A 12,717-nucleotide genomic window follows, 5' to 3' on the forward strand; every position below is an offset into this window, starting at 1 on the left:
CCACACACACAAAGCCCTTCTGGGGATCACTGACCCGCAGGACACGTAAGGAGAGAGGATACAGAGAGGCTATTAGAAAACATAGTTAAGACAGGGGAGGCCAGGGAGGATATCTCAGCAGGCAAGAGGTTCAAGATTTGGGGCAGAAAAAGAAACAAAAAATGGTGGACCTGGATGTAGAAAGAGGAAGGGTTGACCCCTAAGGGGAAATAAGGTGGTTGGTGAGGGTGGAGCAGGAATAAGAAGTAATAGGTGAGCCCATGAGGAGCTCTTCAGGGGAGAGTCCCCGTGTTTTCTTCTCAGGCAGGGCATCTAAGGATGCAGATCCCAGTTCTACCAGGGGTGTGTCAGAATAACCAGAATGGCTTTACCCAAATGGTTACGTCTTTTTGTACCAGATTCTGATATTCTTGGTCTGGGATGGGCCTCAGCACAGGAATATTTGGAAAGCCTCTGATGATGTATGCTTTCTCACCCTTGATCCCTTGCATTGAGAGTGACTTGAGACTGGTAAAAGAAAACTTGAAGATCTCTACAGGACAGAGTAGTGTGTCTTGAGATGTGACTTCTGAACCGCCTTTCTCAGAAGTGCCTGGGGAAAGTGCTTGTTAAAAATGCGAGCCCATGAGTGCCACTGCAGATCCATTGAATGAAAATATCTGAGGACAAAGGCTAGGAAATCTGCATTTTAACCAAGTTTTTAAAAATTTTTTTTTATTTAAGATTTTGTTTGAAAAGCACCAAGACTGAGGCAAGCAGGAGGGTCACCTAGGAGAATAAGCTAGTGAAAATGGCAATACTAATAATCTCATTAATTTGGACTACACTAATCCAAATTTAAGAGAGTCCTGAGTTAGGCTTATTTACTTAAACTCTTTGAGGGAAAAAAAGGTTTTATTTAGCACATTTATTTGTTAAAGGAAATTCGAGGACAGAGGATTTTCTTACCTTTACATAAACCCCAGCTTACAACTCTGGACTGCTGTTAGCTTATGTACTTGAAATAAATACAGTGACTTCTGGAACAGCTTGCAGTTCAGACCTGGCTTATTCTTATTATGATCAAACATCATTTTGGAGGAGAAAAAAAATGAAAGGAACGGGCAATGAAGGAATGGGAGAAAAGAAACAGTTAAGCAGGAGTAAATTCTAATTCCTTATTTTCAAAAGGATGTGTGGTGACATAGAATGTATGGAAGGTAAAATCCACGAAGAACTGATGTAGGAAAGAAGTCAGGTTGGTGAAAAAGCCCTCCTTCATGACTATGTTTTCCTCCTATGCAGGGCCACCATCTGTGCAAGTAGCCAAAACCACTCCTTTTAACACAAGGGAGCCCGTGATGCTGGCCTGCTATGTGTGGGGCTTCTATCCAATGGATGTGACCATCACGTGGAGGAAGAACGGGAAGCTTGTCCTCCCTCATGGCAGCGCCCATAAGACTGCCCAGCCCAATGGAGACTGGACATACCAGACCATCTCTTATTTAGCCACAACCCCCTCTTTCGGGGATGTCTACACCTGTGTGGTGGAACATATTGGGGCTCCCGACCCCATCCTTCAGGACTGGAGTGAGTGCAAGGCAGGTGGATGAAAGTAGGGTTAAAGCAGAGAGCTATTGCAAGTGAGTGGTTCAAAAGGAACACCATTTTTTTTGGCAGAGAGAGTAAGATGTGGAGAGGTCCATGGTATATGGTAGAGAGGGAGACAGTGAAAATGACAAATGGGTCTGGAGAAATTTATGAAGAGTTTTTGACCAGAAATGGGGCAATGGGATGCAAAACTGGAAAGTTAGTTATTATTGTTGTTGCTATGGTGGTGTGGTTGATGTGGTGTGCTTGTCTGAGGGTGAGAGGAGAGCATGACTGTCCTGAAAAGAGGAAGTAGATTTCAGAACCAAAAATTGCGATGCAATATTCCAGAATCCCCAGATTTCAACTATTCTGTTGTCAGATCAGGAGTGGGAATTGGAGAAATAAAGAAGGTTGCAGAAGAAAGGAGACTCTCTTGCTATGGGAGTAATACTGAATTTGGGCTGCTGCTGTATCGGGGAGGAAAAGCCATGGCTGGTAGACATTTGCTGTGCATGCGTGAGGGCTATTGAACAAAGACAATTATTTGAACCCCAGGATTAGAAGTAGTTAAAGGAACTGAGAGAAGTTGCATACAGATTTGAGGATTCTTGAGAAAGAGAAGAGGAAGAAATGAGGAAGAGGAAGGGAAAATATCTGAGGTCGTGGGCTAGGCAATCTGTCTACAAAGGGCCGGGGAACAGGATCCCAGACTGGCCGCTGAGACCAGCCTTCCCCCTGTGGAGAGTGTTATATCTTGCTGGGTAGCTGAGAAGGGTATGAGGAGCAGAGAGAGGAACTCACAGGCTCACCTGAGCTCTCCTGGGAAAGTCTCCCTCATAGCTTGCATGAGGAGTTTCCTTTGGTGGTGGACTGTTCATTTTAGCATGGGAATGGAATCCAGGTGGGACAGAATTTAGAGTAGGGCCAGCTCTAGAAAATAGGGGACTGTGAAGTGGGATGGAAACAGGTTCTAGAAGGACACGTAAGAAATCTGGATGTGGACAGGTTGGAGGCACATAAGACGTGGACAGATAGGAGACACATAAGACACACAGCTCACAGAATAGAAGCATTGGAAGTTAGGAAAGGTGGAAAGACATTTTAATAGGAAAATGCCTAGATAGAACAAGTAGAGAGCAAACATGTCACCACAGGGTCAATGGAGAAGGGAATGAGGAACCTTTTATTCTTTGGTGGGGGTACCTTTAGGGTAGAGGAAGAAAGTAAGATGCCTTCAGAGGCCCCACCATATTAGAGAGGAACTAGAAGGTAGGGTGCTAACTCTGGGCAGAGGGGTCTCCTGGTGTTACTCTGGAAGCAGAGTTTACAGGATGTGGGTTGGTGTGAGATAGACCTTTGGGGTTGAGATAAATCATTTTTGAATCTGCTGGATGGAGCCTGCAATAAATTAAATTGCTCTGAGAATGAGCAACAGAGAGATTGGTTCTAGTAAGTTTCTGTTTTTGTAGCACCTGGGCTGTCCCCGGTACAGACACTGAAGGTTTCTGTGTCTGCAGTGACTCTGGGCCTGGGCCTCATCATCTTCTCTCTTGGTTTGCTCAGTTGGCGGAGAGCTGGCTCCTCTGGTGAGTGACCCTCCTCAACTCCTGTTGCCATTCTCATTCCCAATGTCTGCTCACTTTCTGTTTGTGATTGGTTCTCCTACTGCTACGCCATTTGTCGTGAATAACACCAGATGCTTTTATATGCAAAGACTGTCCTCTAATCAAATATTTTTTTCTTCTAGGTTACACTTCCCTCCCTGGGTCCAATTATCCAGAAGGTAACATCTGTGTTGGTCTATTTGCCAACTGGTCCTTTGGAAGGTGTGAAGTTGGGAGGGGGAGTCAGCATTGGGCTCAGCTAACGGTGATTATAGTAGGGGTGAGATTCCACCAGGATCGAGTCAAGAGCTTATGTAAGCAACCACTGTTGAGATTAGGAGCAGGAAAGAAGAGACCCTTCTCTTCTAACCATGGAGTGTCTCTGGGGAAGAGGCTGAAGGTAGTACCAGAATTTTCAATATCACTGTATTAAGGGCTCTGACTTGATGGTTATAGAGTCAGGTGATGGGGTCGAATTGGTTTGAAGCCTTATTATTTCCTTTTTATTTCTTCTGCAGGTCATCACATTTCCTAGAGGCAGGGTTCTACAACTTCTACTCCAAGTGAGAAGGAGATTCAAACTCTTAGTGATGCCGCGGTGCTCCTCCAACATCCTCAAACCCTCCACATTTTTTTGGATTCTATGGTTTCTCCATCCAGTTCTTTGAATTTCCCAGTAACCCCATATGGAAACCTTAGTAACTTGGGAGATCTCATTCTTGAGAATATTCTGTAAACAAGTTATTGTCTGAGGCTATGTTTCTGGGGTGAACATAATTTGGGGAAAGAAGTTAAAGGCCCTCCTGGGGCCTCCACAGAGGGCTGTGAGTTGCTGGTGATCATCTCTGAGGAATAAACTTTGGTGGAAGTATCGCTTTTCCATGCTTTATTCCAAGGTGCTGGGGAGGGACTGTGAGTAGAGATAGGGGCTGGGCCTGATTTTTTTCTCCTGGGGTGGATGAGTCAGTGCCTTCTCCCATTTTCTCATCTAGAGATGACAGAATTTGGTGCATTTTTAAAAAAATTTTTTAATTCATGAGAAGAAATTAAACTGCAGTGGTATGGAGTCACAGAGTAAGGTAGAGGAAGGGATTAACAATTTATTTTACTTAGCTCGTAAGGGACCTTATGAGGATTAAATGAGTAAGAACTTGTAAATGGCTAAGAACACTGTGTGGCACATAACAAGCCCACAATAGTGACATGAGCTATTAATATCAGTTACTCAACTTTTTGGGCTGGGCATTATACCAGGTGCTTTACATGTACTATTTCATTTGATCCTCATCATAACCCTGACATAGACCCTCAGATAGTCAGGATTCAGGAGGCAGACTTAACTTCAGATCTGAATTCTAGAGGGTTATTTATTCCATACCCTTAGTGGGGAAGGGAACAGAGCTTGAGTGCTCATCACGACCTAAGTACTGGGCTAAGTGCTTTATGTTTGTATCTCCCAACAACCCCATAAGATACAGATTGTTTCCCTCTATGTCACAGATGAAGAAAGTGAGGTTCAGAGAGGTTAAATAACTAGTCTAAGATCAAAGAACAAATTCTTTATAGGATATTTGTCTACCTGAGCCGGAAATAACTAGACTGCTTTATTCTGAGGCCCCTCATGCTGGTGAGCATACCCCTCTTCAGAGCCACCGTCTTCCAATCCCTCCTACCCCAAACCCAATAGGCATCCACTGTCGGGTTCGATTTCATACTGTCGGTGCTGTTTATTTCCAGTGAAGGGCGACACCTGCTGGACACAGAAAGCTGGGCTGTGGAACTGTTTTTGAAATTAGAGTTGAATACTGGACTTCAGACAAATAAAAGAAACCAGAAATGAAGACAAGTACTGGAGGAGCTTAGCCTAACAGAAGATTGTGGAGGGAGGACAAGGGGTTATGGAGGCATGTTTGTGTGGAGGTATCTACATAGGAATACATGCAATCAGAGTTCGATGAGCTGGGAGAAAGGGGCAGACAACTGTATAGAATCTATGTGCTGCTATCCATGTTTGTGGGTGAGAGGGTTGGTCATGGGGCTAGCGCCCTTCATCTTTGGACAGTTTCTATGCTGATGGGGGCCTGGATAAGAGTGGGAGTAGCACTGTTCATACAGACTTGATGTCCAAAGTAAGTGCTCAGTAAGTGTCCAATAAATAAATTGATCTTCGCATTTATGGTTTACTCAGAATGATCCTTGTGATCAGGGCATCTCTTCTGGAAGGAGTTTACTGAAGAAGTCAATGGGAAGGGAAAGTACTCACAAATTCAAAATGGTTAATCTCTGAGCAAGGCCATATAAGGTAGGAAGAGAAAGAGTGCTGTGTTGTGCAAATTGGTAAATATAGGCTGAGAAATTAATTTCTATACATTTTATTAGTTTCATTTCAGTTTTTTAAAGTTTTTATATAGCATTTAATTAGATTGTGCCTCATGCAAATAATCTTCCACTTCTACTTGACTAGGTGTTTTCTTTAATAATTTCCTGTTTGAAGTCTTGTCAAATTCTTTCATTTTTATTTTTCCATTCACTGCTCTTGTTTTTTATTTGTTTGTTTGTTTGTTTGTTTGTTTGAGAAAGCAAATTCCATTTGAAATTCTAGTCCAGTCCATGGGTGGGACTTTGGGTCTTTATGCCTGGCCAGTTTTGAAGAAGAAGCTACACATCTGAAGGGTCTGGGTCTGGTCACAGCAGTGAGAATCAAAGTGACAGAACCCCCAGGGGAAGAAAGGAGAGTCAGCTAGTTGGACAGTTTCCAGTTTCCTTCTGGAGATTCCTGTGCAGGCTTTTCTCTGCCCTAACCTTGTAGGTTTTTGTTTGATAAGGAAGGCTGTTCCCATCCTGATGGGGAGCAGGGATAAGTGTCATGTAAGTCTCCTGGGATCCAGGAAACCAGATCACAATAGGGAGAAAAGGGAGGACGTACATGTTGTTACACAGGGGATTGAGGGATGCCTGGAAAGAGGGTAAAAGAGGGGTAATGCTGGGCCAGCTCCAGGACTGTGTGAAGAAAGTAGAATGTTAAATAAAATGAAGTGCCAAAGAGGAGTGTGTGGGAGGTTGAAGAGAGAAAGAGAGAGGTGGAGGAGAGGAGGAGAGGGGGAGAAGGGAAGAGGGGGAGGATGGGAGAGAGGGAGAGAGTTAGGCTTTGGGTTATATCTAATCCAAATGGCATGACAAATGATTTCCTTCAATGTCTTATTTGTTTTAAAAGCTGAACTTGGAGCTGGAATTGACTTTAAAGGCCATCTAGTCCAATTCTCTACCCATAAAATAACTAGCTCTGTGTCCACGAGGGCACGCACAGTGCAGGGAGTTCCTTCAACTCTTGGTGGAGATACCAGTACTTTAGAGAAATGTGTTAACTTCAAGCTTGAGGAAGAGCACACTCTGTGTTCCAGTTCTCTCTGTTTCCTTATTCATATACAAATTCATGTGAAAGTAACAGATAAGGATTGGTATTTAATATCAATGTTAATTTAGGAAAATTGTATTTAGACCATCTTTTCAAGTAATTTTGTTTCCAAAGTAAAATCGGGGTAATTGGATGACAAATGAGGGTGGAGTCTAACTCCATCTCCACTTTGGTTTTGGATGGAGTGCCTGCCATTCCCAAGAGCCCTCAAAAGGCCTTGAAGCAGGGTATGGGGGACTCTTCCTTGGTATTCTCTGCCACCCCTTTGCCAAGCCAGTCCCCAGGGGCTGCAGAGAGTGGAGAGGCCCCAACCCATAGAGACTGCTCCCAGACAGGGTCTCTTGACCCTTCCTCTCCCACTTTCCCATTGCACATGAGGCTTCCCAGAGCCCCTGGCCAGACTAGTCTGGGGCAGGGAATGAACAAATAAATGGCTTTCATTGTACAAGGCCTCAGTAGAAAACGGATGACATCCTCAAAACAAGATAGTTCAAGGAGAGTTTATTTACAAGGAAGTATTTATAAAGGAGTGAATGAAGGATAGTATAATAACCTGGAGCTAGCAGCAGCTGAGCTGTCACTACCCCAAAGCCTGAAGGGGCAAGGGACTGGAGGTATTATCAGAACTCAGGAGCAGAGCAAGTTGCCACCTTGCCAGAAACAGTGCCCTTCAGTCAAGGGACACAGCCAGCCCAAGATGGCCTCGCAGGGAGAGAGCTGAGGAAACAAAAACCCTGACCTCACTTTCCTCCTCCTTCTGCTCTTGGGCCAAGGCTGAAAGCAAGAGGAAGCCACAGAGCTTGGGAGCCTGTGATGTCATACACATTGGCATCCAGGGCAGTCAACAGGGTGAAGTATGGATCCAGAAGGACAGATGAGGACAGTTGGCACATTCAGAATATGAAGGAAAAAAGTCAAAGTTGGGAGGAAAATGGTACAAAACTTGGGATTCCTTTGGCCCTGGACAGGGACAAGACCTCAGTAACAGGAGAAGACTAAGTTTATAGTTTCCTGCTGGGGGACCTGGAGGAATACTAACTTCTAGCTCTCCTCTCTTCCAACAAGGTTTATGTAACTCTTTGTGGATCTTTATTTTTCGTACATATTTTACAGTAAGTTTATTGAGTTCCTTAAAATTAAACTTGAATTGTAATGAAGTTATGTTGGATTTATAGAGCAATTTGGGGATAATTGATTTCTTACTATTGAATCATCCCATGCAAAAGCAGAGGGTATTTTCCTATTTATTCAAATCATTTTGTTTGCTCTTTATTATGTTTTTTAAAGTTCACTTTTTCATAGTGTGCCTGTGTAGGCTCAGTTAATGCTTTTCTTTAAGTATAGTTAGTATACAATATTATATTGGTTATGTTATTTTCAGGTGTACAATATAGTGATTCAACATTCTTATACCCCACTAATTCTAGTAATCATCTGTCACCCTGCAAACTTATCACAATATCATTGACTATATTCCCTTTCTCCTTTTCACCCATCCCCCATCCCCTCCCTTCTGGTAACCATCCCTTTGATTTCTGTTTCTACGAGTCTGTTTTGTTTTTGTTTTTTAGATTCCATATATAAGTGAAACCATACAGTATTTTTCTTTATCTACCTGACTTATTTCACTTATTACAATATCTTCTATATCTATTCATGTCACATATGGCAAAATTTCATTATTTTTTGTTGCTGCATAGTATTCCATTGTATCTCGTAACCATCCCTTTGATTTCTGTTTCTACGAGTCTGTTTTGTTTTTGTTTTTTAGATTCCATATATAAGTGAAACCATACAGTATTTTTCTTTATCTACCTGACTTATTTCACTTATTACAATATCTTCTATATCTATTCATGTCACATATGGCAAAATTTCATTATTTTTTGTTGCTGCATAGTATTCCATTGTATCTCTTCTCTCCGTTGATTATTAAAAATAATGCTGCAATAGATATAGGAGTGAAACCATAAAATTCCTGGAAGAAAACATAGGAAGTAAATAATTTGACATCAGTCTGAGTAATATCTTTTTGGATATGTCCCCTTGAGTGAGAGAAATGAAAACAAAAATAAATAAATAAATGGGCCTTAAACAAACTAAAAAGCTTCTGCACAATAAAGGAAACATTCGACAAAACAAAAAAACCCACCAGATGGAAGAATATATTCGCAAATGATATATCTGATAAGGGGTTGTTGTCTAAAATATATAAGAAACTCATACAACTCAATAACAAAAAAATAAACAATTCTATTAAAAGATGGTCAGAGGGCATGAAAAGACATTTCTTTAAAGAAGACATACAGATGGCCAATAGACATATGAAAAGATGCTCAACATCACTAATCATCAGGGAACTGCAAATCAAAACCACAGTGAGATATCACCTCAAACCAGCCAAAATGGCTATTATCAAAAAGTCAACAAATGACAAGTGTTAGTGAGGATGTGGAGAAAAGAAAACACTTGTGCACTGTTGGGGGACTGCAAACTGGTTCAGCCCCTATAGAAAACAGTGTGGAGATTCCTCAAAAAACTAAAAATAAATATATCATATAACCCAGCAATTTCACTTCTGGGTATTTATCCAAAGAAAATGAGAACACTAATTTGAAAAGATATATGCACCCCTATGTTCAGTTAATTCTTAGACATTTTATAGCTTTTGCTGTGATTTTGATTAGTATCTTATTGTATTTTTATTTTGGAACGGTTATTTCTGGTATAGAGAAATGTAACCAAGTTTTAAAAAATTGTGGTAAAAGAACACATAAATTTACCATCTTAGCCATTTTCTTTTTTTTCTTTTTCTTTTCTTTTCTTTTTCTTTTTTTTAAGACAAGGAATGTCTTGGTTGACCTCACAGATTGCAAGGACTTTGTCTGCTTACAATCCCTTATTTTTTATTTTTATTTTTTACGCCTATAGCACCTGGTCTTCCTAGGTGGTATCCCATCCAAGTACTAACCAGGCCCGTTGAGTGTACATTTCAGTAGTGTCAGGTATATTCACATTGTTGTGCAACAAATCTCCAGAACTTTTTTATCATGCAGAAATGAACCTCTGTACCCATTAAACAACTCCCTAATTTCCCTTCTACTCAGCCCCCAGTAACCACCATGCTACGTTCTGTTTCTATGAATTAGACTACTTTATTTACTTCATATAAGTGCAATCATACAGTATTTGTCTTTTTGTCTTGGCTTCTTTCACCTAGCATAATGTCCTTAAAGTTTATCTACATTATAGCATGTGACAGGATTTCCTTCCTTTCTTGAGGCTGAATAGTATTCCATTGTATGTATATACTACATTTTGTTTATCCAGTCATCCATTGATGGACTCTTGTGTTGTTTCACATCTTGGCTATTGTGAATAGTGCTGCTATAAATATGGGTGTGGAAAAATCACAGAGCAAAAAGATTTTAATTTTGATGAGATTCAATTTATTGGTTTTTCTTTTTATGAATCATGCTTTTGGTGTCAACTCTAAGAGTTCTTTGCCTAGTTCTACATTCTGAAGGTTTTCTTCTATTTAAAAATTGTAAAAATATTTTACATTTAAGTCCATAATCCATCTTTCTTTAATATATATATATTTTTTAATTTTTCAATTACAGTTGACATACAATATTACATGAGTTTCAGGTATACAACATAGCGATCAGGTATTTATATAACTTACAAAGTGATCACCCCAATAAATCTAGCGCCCATTTGACATCAAAATAATTATTACAATATTATTGACTATATTTCCTATGCTATACTATACATCCGCATAACTATTTTGTAACGATCAATTTGTAATCTCTAATCCCTTCCCCTCTTTCACTTATTCCCCCAACCCCACGCCCATCTGACAGTCATCAAAATGTTCTTTGTACCTATGAATCTGTTTCTGTCCTGCTTGCCCATTTATTTTGTTTCTCAGATTTCATATATAAGTGCAATCATATAGTATTTGTCTTTCCCTGTCCAACTTATTTTACTTAGCATAGTACTCTCCTGGTCCATTCATGTTGTTGCAGATGGAAAAATTTCATTCTTTTTTATAGCTAAGCCATATTCCATTGTGTATAAGTACCACTTTTTCTCTATCCATTTATCCATCAGTGGACACCTAGGTTGCTTCCATACCTTGGCTGTTGCCAACAATGCTACAATGAACGTAAGGATGTATATGTCTTTTTGAGCCAGTGCCTTAGGTTTCCTCAAATAAATACCCAGAAGTGGAATTACTGGGTTCTTCTTTGTCTCTTGTTAAAGCCTTTGTTTTAAAGTCTATTTTGTCTCGTATAAATATTGCTTTTTTGTTTCTTTGTTTCCATTTTCATGAAATATCTTTTTCCATCCCTTTACTTACTATCTGTGTGTATCTTTCAATCAGAAGTGAGTCTCTTTTGGCAGCATATGTAAGGAAGGGTCTTGTTCTCTTACACATTCAGCCACCCTATGTTTTTTGATTGGAACATTTAATCTATTTCCATTTAAAGTAATTGCTGATAGATATATAGTTATTGCCATTTAATTGTTCATAGTTTTAATTTTCTTATACTTCTCCTCCTCCTCCTCCTCTTCCTTCTCCTCCTCCTTCTATAGATATTCAATTGTTTCAGCATAATTTGTGGATAAGGCAATCTTTCCTCCACTGAATTACTTTTGTACTTTGTCAAAAATCAGTTGGGCATATTTGTGTAGCTCTATTTTTTGTTCTTTATTCTGGTCAACTGATCTATGGGTCTATTCACCAGTACCACACAATATTGATTGCTGTAGCTATTTAATAAGTTTTGAAATCAGATAGACTGAATCTTCACACATTAACCCTTCTCAAGGTTGTTTTAGCTATTCCATTTCTTTTGCTTTTACATATAAATTTCACAATACTATTTTTAACAACTGTAAAAAAATCTTGCTTGGATTTTGATAGGAATTGTGTTAACCTAATTCCCATTTAGAAAAAAAAAGTGCAGCTCGCTTCTAGCATTAATTTAAATTTAAATAAACATGCTCTTTGAGGCTAAAGCAAATCTGACTGGTTTTCAATGTGAAAATAAAATATAAAAACTGTTCTTGGAGTTATTTCTAACTAGAACTTGTATCTAATCCTAATATAACAGAAATGTATATGATGATCAGTATTTAATAATTTTTTTTGCATGGTAAATTTCAAAGCTCGGAACAACATAAAGCAGAACATCACATTTCGCACAAAAATACTGCATTTCTCTCTGGATGTTCTTACCATCCTTGTCATTGTGTGAGCAGCAAACTTTGCAGTGACCAGTTGGACTCTGTTCCCCTGATGTTGGTGTTATACTGTTAGGGAAATATCTTCCAGACAGGCGAAGAGGTGTGACATCATCAGAGCATGGAAGACCTCAAAGACCTTGCTGCCTGGCTTGTGATGCTTTTCCAGCATTCTTTCAATCAACGTCAGTCTGAAGTTTACATGGCTGATGGTGTGCTCAGATTGTCCTTCTTGAACAGGATGTAGGAGTTCAGCATTGTAATGTTTAGAAGGTGACAAAAGAATTTCTCATACCAAGCCTTGTGCTTTTTGCTGTGAGCATCCGATCAGCCTAGTCCACTGCTCCCATATTCTTGTTATAATTCACAATAACACATTCTTGGTTTTCTTTCCATTTCTGTTGTCTACTTCAATCACAGTATCATTGTAGAATTTTGACAACATTGTCACCTCCTTCTCGTCACACCATTTCAGTGCCATAAGTTCACCACAGAATCTGGCTATAGTCGTCCCCTTTGCAATCCTTTTTTTTTTTTTTTCAGATCATTTGGCATGTATTTTCTATTCAAATGAGCTGTTCCAACTGCATCAGTACTGTTTTGATGTAATTCTCTGACAAGCATGGGAGATGTTATCAAGGAAGTTATCGAGGAAGACACAATATCCTTGACCAAGAAGGTCATTGACCAATGTAAGAACAATGCACAACGATTTCTGACCATCAGCTGAATCTTTCAAATTCATACTCGGCCCTGTGTAAACAAGTGCAGTCCCCACGTAACCAGATTTACTTTTACAACATACATATAGCTTAAGGCCAAATCATGCTCATTTTGTCAAGATCTACTGCTTCATAGCTAACAGCCCCT

At 39.9% G+C, this 12,717-nt stretch overlaps 1 protein-coding gene across 1 annotated transcript in view; it reads left to right on the forward strand.

The window, feature by feature from the left end:
- Positions 1-4,179, forward strand: part of LOC102892903 (HLA class II histocompatibility antigen, DM beta chain) — a 5,535-nt gene extending 1,356 nt beyond the window's left edge. The window contains exons 2-6 of the mRNA XM_025043725.1: positions 1-45; positions 1,285-1,569; positions 3,042-3,158; positions 3,320-3,355; positions 3,695-4,179. The exon at positions 1-45 is cut by the window's left edge and continues 276 nt beyond it. Of these exons, the coding sequence (XP_024899493.1) occupies positions 1-45; positions 1,285-1,569; positions 3,042-3,158; positions 3,320-3,355; positions 3,695-3,711 (500 nt within the window). The 3' untranslated portion in view covers positions 3,712-4,179. The remainder of the gene's footprint in view (positions 46-1,284; positions 1,570-3,041; positions 3,159-3,319; positions 3,356-3,694) is intronic.
- Positions 4,180-12,717: the final 8,538 nt, after the last annotated feature.

The sequence above is a fragment of the Pteropus alecto genome, unplaced genomic scaffold (assembly GCF_000325575.1).
Source record: "Pteropus alecto unplaced genomic scaffold, ASM32557v1 scaffold202, whole genome shotgun sequence".
NCBI classification, from domain to species: domain Eukaryota; kingdom Metazoa; phylum Chordata; class Mammalia; order Chiroptera; family Pteropodidae; genus Pteropus; species Pteropus alecto.